Source organism: Osmia lignaria, chromosome 12 (assembly GCF_051020975.1).
Source record: "Osmia lignaria lignaria isolate PbOS001 chromosome 12, iyOsmLign1, whole genome shotgun sequence".
Classification (NCBI taxonomy): Eukaryota; Metazoa; Arthropoda; class Insecta; order Hymenoptera; family Megachilidae; genus Osmia; species Osmia lignaria.
Window position 1 is genome coordinate 6132786 of NC_135043.1, and position 15934 is coordinate 6148719.

The following is a 15934-nucleotide window of genomic DNA, read 5'->3' on the forward strand; positions in this document are numbered from 1 at the left end:
TAATATTTTATCGATAAAATTGCAACAACGAAACTGATATCATCATTTTTCACTAACAACTGCAGAAGAGGGTTGTAAGGAAGCTAGTATACAAAGCACGTTTCTTGAGCATCTAATTTTCTCGACTCTGTAACGGGTCAGAGAATAACTAGCACTACGTTTCCCAGCTGCTTTAATTCTTTTTCTTTTTTTCTTTTTTTGCGGGACAATAACGAAGTAGTCGAGGAAAAAACCGAAACGAGTTTATGAAAGAGACGTTGTACGAGTGGTTTTCGCACGACCACAACTAAACGTTTTTGCACCGTGATAGCGATTTAATATTTCATTCTAATAGGTGGAAAAATATTTTTTCTTTCGCAAAATAGTTTCTACCACAACCGCTGTTTCGATCTCTATCAATTGTTATTTAATTTCCTTTCTATTTGTTCTGTGTATTCATTTTTGTAATTTTCTACTTTTTCAAAGTTATCACAGATTTCTAACTAATCGTCCCGTCCCGGTAACAAGCTTTCCCCATTAAACCTGACAAAACGTATCAGCAAAATGACTTCCAACGAACCAACTTCCCAATAGGCTGTTCGTAATTGTATAAAGTTCGAAGGATCGATATGTTTCCCTGCCGGCAAAAAGTTACGAAAACTTGAACGGAACTTTAGCCAGATTCGTCTGATCCGACTCGACGAATCTTTTGATCGAAGGAAGGGTATGCGGGGTGGTCTATTACGAAAACATCCGGGGAGAAGCTTCAACGAAGGCTGCGAATTAATCCTAGAAAGACTAAAGGAGAGTTCGTCGAACTCACTGGTTAAAATTATTCTACCTTTCTTAATTAAAATCATCCATCTATTAGGTGTACAAATTAGTTCGATTTAATCCTTTGGATAAGAGTTAAGAAAAATTAAAATGACTTATCTGCTTTGTATTATTTCATTTTAATTATTATTCAAAATCAACAACGAATAAGTGATTTTGGTTGAATAAAACTGTTATTAAAAAAGGAGAATTAGAAATGAATGACTGGGTACAAGGGTGGGTCTTTCTAGGGTTAATGTGCAACGGCAGCGAAACGAGCCACGATTAACGTCGAGACACGGAAATCCTCTAAATATCAGCGTAAATGAGATTCGCGTGGGTCTGTGTTATGAAAAGACACGCTCTTTCGGAAACTCAAATTTAACCTGTTCCTCTTTGATGTTGGGCTGACCGAGAGCGCAGCCATTTGCTCGCGCAGAGAAATTCATTTCTGCGAACGCGTGATATCTCGTTGATGATATAAAGTTGATGAAAAACGCGTGTTGTATAGAATGCGGAAAAATACGTGAAATTATTTTCTCCATCTTTTGATCGTGTAGGTTGAGCAGCGTAGAATATTTAGTAAAAATGTATGTTTGAAAATTAATCCATTGTTAATACATTGAAATGATAATTTATTTTGAAACAGATTCCTCTAATCTTCCGTCGAAAATAATCAAGCTTGAAATTATCTTGCACTGATAAATTGAATGTTAACGAAAGTTTGAATTCGCTTACAAGAATCTCGATATTTCTAGCGACAGTAACTTCTGTTTTGAAACGAAACAACACTGCCTCAATTCCTAGTTAATTATTAAGGAGAAGTTTCGAGCCGAATACAAGCTACACGAAGCGGTCACGAGATTGAATGAAATTAAACTTCGAAAGTCAATTACAAGTTATCATTACTTCGTAAGTAATCTTGAAGAAAAATCGGATTCTTCGTTTTAAGTTAACGGTGAATAAACGTGCCAGTCACTCGTTCAACAAGATTTCTTGTTTCCCTTTTAATTAAAGAAACAAAGTATCTTTAAAATGTTTCTTCAAGGAAGTAAAGTAGTTCTACGTACTCTCAAAGAAAAGCTAAAGATTCAGTTGAAAAAGGAAAATATATCTCGTTGCTTTCAGGAATTATGATTTTAATGAATTAAATATTTTATTCAGATAAAAGACTGAAAAATGAGAGTAAATGTACTTTCTGATAATTAATCTTTTTACCTTGAATATCTTTGTAATTTTCATATTAATGAATCATATCTATAATAAAACTACTTTACTTAAATAAATTTTTATTTTCAAATTATTAGAATAAAATATTACTCCTAATTTTTATTCAAAAGCTATCCAGATACTTTAATTTAAAATACAAACTTTTAGAGAAAATTAAAAAAAACTGGTCTGGTGGAAACCAATAAATTTCCTCGACAGAAATAATTTTTCGTTCAAATCTGTACAGAGGAAAAGTATCGCCATAAGAGGGGGTTGAAGAAACCTTTCAGGCTGAACTAGACGGTTCGACGCGGGTCTTTGAAAGTTTCGCGACTCCCTTAAGTGCATTAACTTCGAAACTGGTGGCCAGGATTTGCGCCACTAGGTCCACGTTTATAGTCGATGCGTATACACGCAAAATCTCGAGCAAATGGGGGTGCAACAAACTCTCGTCGCACTCAGACGTTGACTAGGCAAATATGAACCACCTTAGATGCATAATCCACACAAATTGCTGCCATTTCCAGCGCGTGTCGATGTCGTCGACGCTCTTTGCATTTCAACAACCACTTTTATGTATCCCTTAGGTTATTTTGCAAACTACTATAGCGAACAGTTTGTATGATTTTGTATCACAAGAAAATTACTCCAAAAAGAATTATGCTCGCTTATAAGCCACCCCTTCCTCTTGAGGAAAACTTGATAACATAAATGTATCATATCCAGAATCTCTAATCCCAAATTTGAAATTGGAAAATTAAACAGTTAGAAAATTGAGAAATTAAGAAAATGAGGAAAGTTGGAAAAATAGGTAATTAGGAAAATTAAGAAGATTGAAAATTTTCCTCAGAGGGAAGTTAGAAAGGAGGGGTGAAATTTTAATTACCACACTTTTCCCTGTTACGTAGTATAACGCGGGGGAAAGTAAAAAAGGGGTTGGTTCATCTGTTTTGAGTCATGTCGCGGCAGAAGAAACATAAGAAGAAGAACGTCGGAAAGAAGAGGCAAAGAAAAGAAGCAGGAATGTTAAGGGAAGGTTGGCTCCTCTAATTACGACGCCATCGTTAGGACACCGAGTGCTTAATGGCACTTCCGAACAAAGTGGCCTCGGCTCAGCTCGCGAACCTATTCTCCAGCTGATTTTAAAGGTAATTAAACTCGCCCTGTAGGGAAAAACAGACTGATCGTCTTCGAAACCATCCATTGATTATCGTTTCTTTCGTTTATGCTTTCTTCTCGAGGTTCTACGGAAGTGGATCGAGCTAAAACGGAAGCTCCTGATCCCTTTGTACTATGGTTTCGTTGGGGAGAAGCGTGATACGCAATTAATTCCCTGCTTGTACACTTTATCCGTTGGATTTTCCAGTTGTTTGGCGAGTTCCACCAACGGGGATGAGGGGCTTCGATCGTTGACCTGAGATTCGATATTCTTTCGTGTTAAAAAATGTATTTTATTTAAGAAAATTTTGTGAACTAATTATTTTCAAACTGTAATCATATTTAATAAAATAGAGAAAAATATTATGATGACACTGATCAAATATTAATACCGTGAAAAATTAAATATTTGCACTTTTAATCATTTTTAGAGGCCTTTGACATATCATTGACCTATACTACTTGAAAGTGACCTATAAAAATACTTGAAAAGAACTGAATATTTTCCTAATTGCAAAGTTTAAAAAAAAGAAAGTGTTCCACATATTGGAACGAAATGTGATAAAGTTTGAAAAGTTTAAAAAAAAAAAGTGTTCCATATATTGGAACGAAATGTGATAAAGTTTGAATTTCAGTTCTGTTCGAACAACTGTCTCGTTAAAACTAACGTTACACGAAATCAACTAAAACCGTATCCGACGAGACCATTTTTAATTGACACACGAATCTGAAAGAGTCACGTGACGGGAGGGATAAAAAAAAAATATCTTTTCGTGACGAACAGCTGAAAATTCTCATGGTAGAAACGTGAAACGCAGCGAACTAGAAAAACGCGACGCGTAAAATTGTAATTTATTCCTTTCATTTAATATTTATCGTGATTCTGACGCGTTCAGCTGCTCGTTCACGCTCTTCAACATCCCTGAACTTCTTTTTCTCGAACAATTTTTATACACGTCTTTTACATTGCAATAAAGTTTTTTGAAATTAAAGTGTCAAGCTGGTTCGCATTTTGTTGTCGAATTAAAAGTCTTTAAAAGTTACCTGCTTTCTAAGTCTCTCTTTTTAACTCACACGTATATATACAGAGTTTCTTTCTTTCTTTTCGCTCAAACTTTCCCTCTCAGACGCTCTCATAAGACTTGCAAATTGTTTCGTTAGAAGTTAGTACGGCGCCTTAGCAGAAACAGAGAGAGCCACTACTTTCTTCGTCGACAAGTACTTTCGAGTGCTCCTTTAAAAACAGCCAAGTACGTCCGCGGTCAAATTCTGTGAAACAATTGTAGAATATTGTTCGTGTCGACTCGTTCAGGGAAAAAAAAATCTTTCCATAAGTTTTCAGAGTTTGGATCTCTTATTATCCGTGAATGAGCTCGTTAGAGTTTGATAAAATTTGAAATGTCAAAGTATACTTATCAACTATATTTTTCTTTGATATTTTCAATCTTTTTCACTATTTAAAATATGTAAATAAAATTGAACTTTACATGGACACTTTATTCCCTATGAATATTTATAGAAACTTTACTTTCAATGTAATTCGTAAATTCAACATCAGAAAAAATTTTTTACTCTTTGAATTAATTGTCTCTTTTTCTTAATAATTAGAATTTCAGTATATATCTTATAATAAATGTCCATGTTCATTACGGTAGTCAACGTGTTAAGTACAATAAAATATTGTACACCTACTGTATTCAATGATAAAACACAAGATTAGATCAGGAGGTTTTAATTAACCAACAGATCTCATTTCCCTAAGCGTTGTAGAAATTTTAATAAAATTGTACACGCAACGAACGTCAGGCCACCCGTTCGACCCAGTTTCATTATGTCAGCGCCCATAAATTTGGGTAAAATTAGCACCCTGTGCCGGTGGGGTTCGAGGAGATCGATAAACAAGCCGATACGTGACACTATGAATTTCCTCGATCCGACAAACTATCGGGCAACTTTCACCACTGATGCAGCGATGCAAAATTGGAAAATTGGAAAAGTAGAAAATTTGGGAATTTGGAAACTTGGGCACGTGAAAATTTATATACTTGGAGATTTAGAAATTTATAAACTTAAAAAATTGCAAATCTGAAATTTGGAAATTAGAAAATTTAAAAAATTGATATTTATAAAATAGAAAAACGGGAAATGTGGAAATTAGAAAATTAAAAAATTAGTAAGATAGAAACTTCGAACCTTAAAAAATCATAAAGTTTTGAATGGCATTAACATCACACTAATGGATTTTCTTGCACCACCAAACTACAGTGCAACTTTAACAAGTAATGCAGCATTTTTACTGATTACACAGAACCCCTTGATGCGTCTGCCTCCTCTTTTTCATGGGCGTGGTTCCACCTATTCATCGTCTGGCCATCTGTCTTTATATGTCTGACCCGTGGCTCGTAAACGTTGGGGGATGAAAATGCATAGGGTTTTCACGCGAATGTATTCTGTGCCACGAAACGCGATGTTATCTAGAACGATTTCGAAGCACGTCGAAATGGTAATTTTGTTCAGGCTATCGTGATCAGAAATAACCAGGAGGAATGTAATCGAGTAAGAGGAATCGATTTGAAATTGAGTAATGTAAGTAGAATTAGACGGTGACGAAGAGTTGAAATTTCTATTACAGAAACGTCTAAGAATGACATAGAACATTCTAAGAAGATTATTTTTCAAATTTGAAAAGACAGCTTAGTATAATTTTATAATATTCTATAACATTATATTGAATCTTAAATTTTCAATTTTTTAATATTTAATATTCGTATATTCAAAGGACTTCAAATTAAATATATACATTTTTTAAATTCATAAAACCATCACTCTTATTAAAAATTTATGAATTTTCTTAACAGGTTTAGTTAGCTTGTACCATTTACAGCTGTACTTGATAAATTAATACGGAACATTAATTTCTCTGGAATAATTTCAGTTCGACGTGAAATAGAAGCTATCCATCAATTCGTTCGAGCAATCTCACAAATTGTCGTATCGATTATCGATCGATCGAAGAAACTCGTCTTTCTATTTCCGTCACTTCCAACGAAGCTCTCGTTCCTTTTTTATTTCATCATTCCAAGGTAAAAATGATTTTCATCGAAACGAAGCGGGAGCAAACGAACGGAAAGTGTGTCGCCGGTGAACGAGATGGTAATTAACATGCTGAAATTCGTGTGCAATAATCGTGTTGCTCGTTAAACGGACGATTTCCTTGGAAAATAACGAGCCGGCCCGGGAAAACGCGTATCGTGAGCCGGATTGCATTGCAGGTGAATAACGATGACGTGCAACGAGGCAAGGGTACACAGAAAGTCGTGAAAAGATTTGCTCGTCTCTACCAAAGACGTCAGTCGAGCCAGAATTTTAAAGGGAAACTTCCCGTTTAACGGGCGGTAAATTATACAGTCTCAGAAGATATTTTCTTTGATAAATGATAGCGAAAATTTCGGTAATTGGTGATCTTATTTTAGCGACTGATAGAAAATTAAAGAATTAAAGAACTAGAAAAGCAGGAAATAAAAGATTTAGGAGTTTGGGGAATAGAAAATTGAAAAATTAAAAAATTAATAAGTAGAAAATGCAAAGATTTGAGAATTTGGGAAACGAGCAATTAGAAAATTGAAAAATTTGGAAATTTAGAAAATAGAAAATTAGGTAATTTCTCAATTAGAAATTTAGAAACTCTGAAACTCTGCTGTTTAGAAACTTAGAAACTCAGAAACTTAGAAAATTTATGGCTTCCTTTCCAATACCATCTATTAGGGAGGATGGCCTTAATATTAAACCCTGACAATCTCAATACAACAGAATCGACAGTCGAGTATTTACTTGGCGTTCCAAGAAATCTGTCTTCGACTTTATCGATAATCAATCGTTTCTTTTTAACTTCGAGCACGGTAGTACAACGACTAAGTCAAAGGATGAAGTATTCTTACCTTCGATCTTCCTTCCACGCGTTTCTCTTGATTCAGCTGAATCCAGGCGTCCCATCGGTGCCTGTATACAGTTAGAGTATTCCATTCGTTCAGTCTGACTGTTTGTGTACTTCTGACAGTGCCTACCCCACTACCACAATCGAACCTGTCAACAAATAATACCATCAGATTATTACTTTGTACAACCTTTCACCAAAACTTCATCGTTTCAAACTAATCGTAAATAATAGTTAATATATATTTTTGTTATAATTGTTTATTTGTCACTTTTTTTTCTTGGATTTAAATTGTGAAGGGAATTATATAATTGAAAGACACATCACAATCAATTTCAATCTATCATTTTTATAATGGAAAAATATTTTAACTCCATAGCAGAAAAAATTCTATTGTAATTTACTGGTAAAACATGGAACGAATTCAGTGTTATATAATTTAAAACAAAGTTAAAACTTCCTTTTAAAAAGCAGAAGAGATTCGAAGAATAGAATTTCAGAAAACATAATAGATATCAACTGAATGTATGGAATGAATATACCGCGTGAAATTGAGAGAGATTAACGTTTGGAAGCGACATTTCTCACACGCATTAACGTGAATCCGTGCAATATCCGCGAAATTTCGTCGAATGAAAGGGTGGCTCATTGAAATGAACAATGCGATTCAGCTGTGTGATTGCTCTCGTTCATAACCCTCCACGTATACGTGGATCGACGAAGGATAGGATGCAACGTTCGCTATTATCTCGAGATTCATTTTTCGATACCGTAATAACGTCGATGTTACTATCGTGAAAGCGGTCCAAGGATGGCCATGAAAGCTGAGATTCGATATTAAAGCAATCGGGATTCTATCTTCGCAGATGCATTCGATAATATCCTGGCAATGGATATTGTAGAATTTACTTGACATAAATAAAAAGAAAAAAATGATTTATTTTATAAATAATCTATTTTATCTCATTTAGTTTACGCTGGTACGTTTTCGTAAAACGAAAGACAGAAGTCGAGGCTAAGAGCCGGATTCTAAGTTGCAGTAATTATTACCGTTGGACGGTTTAACGACTCGGTAACGAGAAATTTTAACAAGTTACGCTATGTACAGCGTAAATTCCGCGCTGTCGAAGCGCGTAATTAATAGCACGCCTAGAAAGGCACGCGTGCTGTTTGCAACTTTAAAGATGCGCTTTCGAGCGACTCGTAGATTGTAATTCCGAGCGGAAGGAAACATATTTCACTATTAAATTCTTATACGCTTTTCATTTTAATGTATGTGCTAGAAATTATCGAAAAAATACGCCGATTTATTAGTATGTCTGATTATACCCCGACTAGTTCTACTTCTACTAGTTCTACCTGTTTCACTTGTCTAATCACTTATTTGTTTATCTATTGTTTTAATCTACTCTATCCACCATATTCTATTTATTTAACAACTTATTTTACTTGCACGATTATCTGCAACTCCACATTCCATTTGTCTGACCATACATGGATTATTCTACTTGTTTGAATACTTACAATCCTATTTCATTTATATAACTATTTGCAGTTACTATTGTACTAGTATAAACACTGGTATTTTAGTACTATTGGTTCTGTTTCACTTCTTTGATTAGCTACTATCCAGAGTCTATTGGTCTGACCACATACAGCCCTATTCTACTTCCCTAACGACCTAATCACCATATTCTACTCATCTAACAACCTACATCCCCATTCTGGTTATCCGGCTATCCGCCTATCTTGTTCTACTTATCTGGTCGTTTATTCTACCCGTCTGACCACGCTGTTCCTATTCCCTTGACTTAATGCGACTCTGATAGGTATGCCAAAATATGCATGCCAGTAGTAATTGAGAAATCTCCCAAGCAATGATTCAACATAATTTATACACAATGTATTTCATTTAGTAGTGAAAGAAAATTAATTCTACTTAGCAAAATTGCTGTTGGTAGAATGATAAGAGTTAAATTACTGTTCTTCGTTGACTGTTTTGAATTAATCCCTCCAGTAGCTGTCACATGTTTGGAAACGTTCTATATCTGAAACACGTCTGTCTAAAGTACAGTTTAAACCTCTCTATCTCGCTAGTTTGACTGCGCGTTTTGCACTCGAGTTGATCGTGGGATTAGCAAGAGAGAAAGATCCACGATGTCGTAAAGGGGGCAGAAGACAGAAATTCAATTCGTAGCCATTGTCGCCGGATATCCGTTGAGAGACTAATGCCTGTCGGAGTCTCTCGCGAGGATAAGGAGATGCCGGGTTGGATTTACGCGGTTCGTTCGTTCGAAAGCCGTTTACCTCGACCTAAGACGCAGTTTTAACGCGAATAAGCGAGCCGGCATGATAATTAAGGACTCCTCTAGGGAAAGAAGATCGCGACCCTGACCTTCTCCACGATCGTGGGCAAAAAGTGTACTTGACATTTTCCTGCCACCCACGCGAATCATGACAAGTCACGTAGACAGATTTCTTTTCGTATACGAGTCACGAAATGAATTATTAGAAACGTGTAATTCATTTCATCCTTATTATAATTAATATGAAAATAAAATAAAATAAAAATTTCAAAGAAGGAGATCGATCTTTCTTCAAATTCCAATCATTTTAGTATTATACATTTTTTCTTTAGATCAATTTTTAGAATAGAAAAATATTTTAATAAAATTAAATACAAAATTGCAATTAACGTGATTATTATTAAGGAAATTGGTTATATTTATGTTCTTTTTTATTCCTCAAATGATTGAACGTCCTAGATACTTGATAATAATGAAGATGAAAGAATGGAATGGAAATCAAAGTTTCATCGATAAACGCGTTCGTTAGATCGTCAAAGTTCAATCGATTGGAACGATATAATGAGTCGAGTGTTTGTCGCAAACTTTGTACCGTCGCCATGCATCGTTGTATTATGCCAACTTTCCTCAACTTCCTTCGGTATGACCAAAGTTTCCCTGGAACCTCATTGCCCTATTAGCAATAGGACATCAAAGGATTCGCGGGAAGCCGCGATTTACTTCAATTTACCGCAGAACGAGTTGCTCTATCGAGGCAACAGTCCATCGCCAGCATGTGATCGATAAACTTTGATGAAATTGGAATAGAAGATACCTATCTATTCTCGTTGCTCATCCGCCGACACCAAAGACGTTCATTTGCATCCATTAAATTTTATCGCATTTAATTTATCTTGAAATCGATACTGATAATTATTTTGTAAAAATAATAATATTTCAATTTTTAAGCTACAATTATTTTTGATTCTTAAAAAATCAGTTCCTTCACAATTCCTCCAAAGAACAAACTCAATTTCCAAATTACTCTGCAATCTACTTATCCACCTCAAACATCGTTTATTTAATAAGAAAAAAAAAATTGAATCTGTACCCTCGGAATCTGCACCCTTGACAGGAAGAGTACAATTAAGGAGAAATGTCGTTACCTAAATTCGATGAAACCGTGATGTAGTATCAAGGCCATGAAGTCACCCTGAAGATCATCCCTCTCGCCTGCGAGCAGCAGAATTCCGTCCCAGGCTTCCGGTCGGAATTCCAATTCTAATTGGACGTGCTTGTAAGCAGCCTTTAGGGCTGGAAATGCCAGCCAACTAGAGCCAGTGAAACGGGGCGATCTCACCTCTGACTCTGTAATAAAAATTACCATCGTTAGTGAGACTCGTTGTTATTTTCACGCCTTAATATCAGAAAAGGCTCCAAAAAAGAATTTGCTAGCGATTAAAATTGATAAAAAAACAAAATTGCATATAATTGTAATTCAAAAATTCTGAATCTCACGATACCTATCATTAAATATAAATCTTAATTAATCACACCAGTGACCGTAAATGTTATCGAGCAACAAGTTAATTCAACCAGTAAACCACCATCATCTTGTAATAACTTCTACCATTCCCCAATTCTATACAAATTACAAGGGCCCTTTAGCTGTTCACTTATCTACTTCTAATTATTGCCCCTCACACCCATAAACCTGAAGAAGGAACCTCCATTCTCCCCTTTCGAGACATCCAAGGAAACGAAGAAATATGGTGAAAGTCGAATCGAGAATTCCAGGGACGAGCCAGGCTTAAGGGATGTCTTTTACCCTCGTCCATTTAGGGTCGACTATCAGTCAAGGAAACAGTACGGTACATAGAAGAAGAAGGGCCCTGATAGTTGTATGCTTGGGTACACAAGGCTGGTTATAAATCAGACGGACACGAGAAATGGAAAAACTTGCGCTTCTACCACTCTCAAATGTAATAATATTTCTTGATCTTCATGTCTACCGATGTTACAATGCGTTATTTATGACAAAAGTTCTTTCCTTTTATAGACTTCTGTGAATTTCGATTATTTTTTAGATTTACCCTTAACATTATTAGTTTTTAAAGTTAACAAAACTGTCTTTTATTTTCTTTTTGTCGTTCCTCAATGCACGACAAGTGTTTCAATTAACCACTAAACTATCGTTTGAGCTCGAAAATTGGTATTATCGATTTTTTTTTCCTGTTTTTTTTATTTTAATTACCAACTGGACGAGGAATCAGCGAACTTCGCCTTTCTGTTCCACGTGTATGATCAGTCGTTTTGGCCGTTTGCCAAAACCAGTTCCTCGCTCGGGCTTCAATTAACCACTTCAGTTAGCCCGGGCCACGGGGTGCGATTTATCGCACGCGAAGATTTGCAAGCTATGCCAAACAGAAAGGCGTCGCGATCGACGAGTTTCCACTAGCAAGCGTCGCGGCGTTACATGACTGCGGTTCACCGACACCGTTTAGACAGCTCGATAGAATTTCAACGATATTTTTTTTCATACACTCTTACGGGTAGAAACCTTCGAGGGAAAATCGTATTTTTCTGCAACGTTTATTCTGTATTCTATGGTGATTGTAGTATGGTATTTGCAACTTTTATATTCTTTTTCCATATAAAAATTTACAAATCTATTTGCCAATTTAATATTTCAATGATTTATTTTTAATGAGAAAAAAATCCATTGAAATATGAAATTCTATCGTAGAAACGCAGTGCTCGATTAATTCTATCATAAGCCGAATTGAAGTTACTTTAGGTGTGAATAAGGCTTGTTCTCGTGGTACAGGAGCGTGCGAATGGAAAGTTTGTGAAGTAGCGGAGAGATCGAGTAACTAGGACATGAGATACGATTTCGAGCAAGATCGGTGTCTAAATGGATTCTTAGGATCGTGGCGAGATCGGAAAGCGGTTTTAGTTTGCAGTTCAGTTTAGTTGGAGCAAGGGAGTTTGAAGCCAGGAGTACTTTCAAAGAGTTGCAGTCGAAGAGCTGGAGTTAAGAAGAATTTTGTAACATGGATTTATTCCTACCCTTTGATATCAGTTTCTTTTCTGAAATAAAATCTTTCTCCTGGTAAGAGCGAAAAACTATTTCTTCTTTTTTTTTAATAAAATATTTCTTTTCATAAGGGTGGAAAATTAATTTACTCATCAAAGATTACTTTCCATGAAGCATTAAATTTTTTTATTTTAATGATAAAAGAAAAAATGAATAATAATCCCATATCCCTTTCTGCGAATATTCCATTAAAGCAATTCAATTAAGCCCATCGTTGCGTCTTCGGGTATTTCACGCTTCATTTTACTCGCTAACAAGCTTTAAATTCACCTGGTCGTTTAGTGTTTCACACTGGAATGGGAGAAAAAGAATATTCAGTACCCCATGGGCGAACCATCCTCGCGATATTTGCATACAAACTGTGGGCGAAAACGGAAGCTCTGACCGGTTAATACGATTCCCGACGCGAAAACGCGGTCAATTTAAGGCTCGCTGAGCCGTGCGAGATGCTCGTGACGCTCTAAATTGCGCTCGATCAGAACGAACCAAGGAGCTTTCAACGAACGATCCTTGTCGACGACGCGACAAGACGACCAAGCTTGTTCCGCGTGTCTTTATGCAAATTAACGGGAACAAGAAGATGGTGAAGTCGAGTACTTGGCTTGAGATCAGATCCAAGTATATTGCAAAGTAGCTTCGAATTTTATTGAATAGTATTTCAGCACAATGGTTAATAATTATCTTTATTATTTCAGATAGCAATCAGTTATAAATGAATCATTAATTAGTAGCGTAATTAGAATCTTTTGGGTGTGGGCCATGTCTCTTAGAAATGTTGTTGAACTTTGGAGATTTTATAAATCTGAGATTCTAGAATTGTGGCATTAAAAATGAAGTGGAAGGAAGATACTATAAGAAACGATTTAAAACGTGAAATTTCCTTGAAAGGAGATTCGCTAAGGCTCTTGTCCGCTACTAATGCGGCTGATCCTAGTACACTCGTCGAATCTAAGCGGATTGATCGCGATAAAACCGTTGAAATATAGGGTAGCCAGTTATTTTGTCAGAGAAGGTAATGCTTATTTAAAGGGACGACACATTTCAGATGTCTTTCATCATTTATAGAAAAGATCTTCACATTTGAAATCTTTTCTGTATAGAATACTCTTTGTTCAAGCTAAATTACCCAATAAATATAATAAAAATAACAAAATTCTGTTCTCTTTCATTTTTCCATATTTCTATTATTTCCGAGAAAAATATTAATCAGTGATGTTTTTAATATTTTGCTTTTCAAATAAATTTTTATTTTCACAACTATTATCGGCACGAACCTACTTTCTTTCTAGACTTGTTAGGGAAGATTGAACGTACAAAATCAGGTGGAAAGGGGTCTTTAAAGTAACTGACGTACGCGAGTAAGTATCGATTTAACGTGACGGTTAATTATGCAAAACTAGAGCTGGTTTATCGAAAATTACAGCTCGTACTGGAGCCTACAGGCAAATGAGAGTTTGACATGATTTTGCTTTGCAATGAATTCGAAAACGAGCCCGTTTCCATACATTTAATAAGATTTTCCATTGAAACAGACCGAATTAACATGGAGCTTATTAAATTGAAAGCTTCGATATAATTAAAACCTGCTTCCCCTATTCGTGTGTTCACAATCGATAAATGAAAGGTTTTCCTGTTTGCTTTTAGAAATTCATTTCACCATGGTAATTAAACGAAAATCAATCGCACATGTTGCTACTGTTTTTTTTTCAATCGCACTCGATTGAAACGTATTATATTAATACTTAGTAATAAATAAAGATCACTCCTTGAATAACAATATGTGCTTTCTAATCATCTGATACTGTATTAATTAATTAATTTTAAAATATTTGAAATTTTTATAACAATACGGGTTAATTGTTTTAAACTCTTGGGTTTTCATTATAAATATTATTCAGAACTTCAATTTTGCAATCTATTGTTAAATATTCAAGATAAAATATATTAATTAAATAATAAATATCCATAATTTATTTGAAATTATTTTAGGTTATTTAAATTGTGAATTGAAAATAAAATATAGAAACGAGAAAAATATAATTTGACGTACGTCAAGAAAATTCTAAAAAATTAATTAATTACAAAAATATAGTAAAGAGAAGGTAGAATATAGAAGAACTTAATATAGAGAGCCATGGAAAATAAATAGGAAGCAGGTCTCTTGCCTTCCAAAAGTGTAGCAGTAAATAAAGCCAATTTCTTTCTGTTGCTCGAGGATTCGGTATTCCTGGTTTTGCTCAATTTAATTTAAACAATGCTTCTACCCTGTTTTCCTACCCTTCCACTTACTCTAGATTATCTCGTCCCCGTTTAATCGTGCCGTTTCTTTTCTCGTTCGCAAACATTCCGGACACATGAAAGTGTAAGAAAAGGGTTAACGTAATTTGAAGTAAATGAACTGCGAAAGTATTCGTGTCTTTTTTCAAATTGTTAATAAGTATTCTAAAATTTTAATATCGAATGAAAAATCTAAAATTTCATTAAAATATTTTTATAATATTAAATCAGTAAAAGAAAATAAATAAATTCACGATTTTTCATCATATTTTCCCCATTATTCTTGAATGAAAAGTCAACATCAAAGGGTGTGAAAAACATTCATCGTATCTTTACAATTAAAAAGAATCATCTGAATGTTACACCCTGCACAAAGAACACTCCTGAGCCATCGTCAACAATATCGAAAGGGGTGACGATCAAAAGGAACAACGTCAGCGAAAGGGTTACAGACCCTGCGAATTTCGTGACGATAAAACACATTCAGGACTGCAAAGGGTGGAATAAATAAAAAAAAAAAGAGGAAGACGAGGGGTTTCGTGTTTCTCGCAACGAGATTCGCAGCTACGATCGTCGGCGTGAGGCTAAATAGCCGCGTGTTCGCGACGCGATGAAAAATTCAGCGGCGGGAAAAGAGCGTCGGATATATTTTCAGCTTCAGAAGGGTCGTTCTGCTCGGCTCCATTAATGCCAGCCCAGCGCAATTCTACCGTAGGGGATAATGGTTTTTGAACACGCTCCCGCTACAAACCATAGGCAAAAGTGCACTTTTCCGACCCCTTAACTGGTTTGGAATCCCATGGACCCTTCGCGAAAGGGTTCGTGAAAGGGCGAAGGTGTCTCTGACGTCCAAATGAACGATGAAGTGACGAAATATATTTTTATTTTCGTATCACAACCTCTATACAAATTATTCCATTTTTTTATTATAATTTTGTAATAATTCATTTATAGATTGTTTGTTATATGACAAGTCTATATGGCATAGGACTATGTAAATGAGGTAAACAATCTATTCGGATTTTAATTCAAGAATTTCGCGTGCAAGGTGCATACTATGAGCGCATACGCACGAACTCGTAGCATGAAATGCTTAATAATTAGTTCCACTTGTCGCTGACAATTAACAGACTGGATGGCAGCGAGCTGTGACACGGACACCGCCAATAATCGTATGCTATA

General features: G+C 35.4%; 1 protein-coding gene across 2 annotated transcripts in view; it reads right to left on the reverse strand.

The window, feature by feature from the left end:
• The window catches only part of LOC117603125 (pikachurin), a 91548-nt gene that overhangs the window by 19479 nt on the left and 56135 nt on the right, over positions 1–15934 (reverse strand). For both annotated transcript variants that reach the window (XM_034321946.2, XM_034321947.2), the window contains exons 6-7: positions 10545–10746; positions 7098–7242 (exon numbers count right to left, since the gene is read on the reverse strand). In XM_034321946.2, the coding sequence (XP_034177837.1) occupies positions 7098–7242; positions 10545–10746 (347 nt within the window). The remainder of the gene's footprint in view (positions 1–7097; positions 7243–10544; positions 10747–15934) is intronic.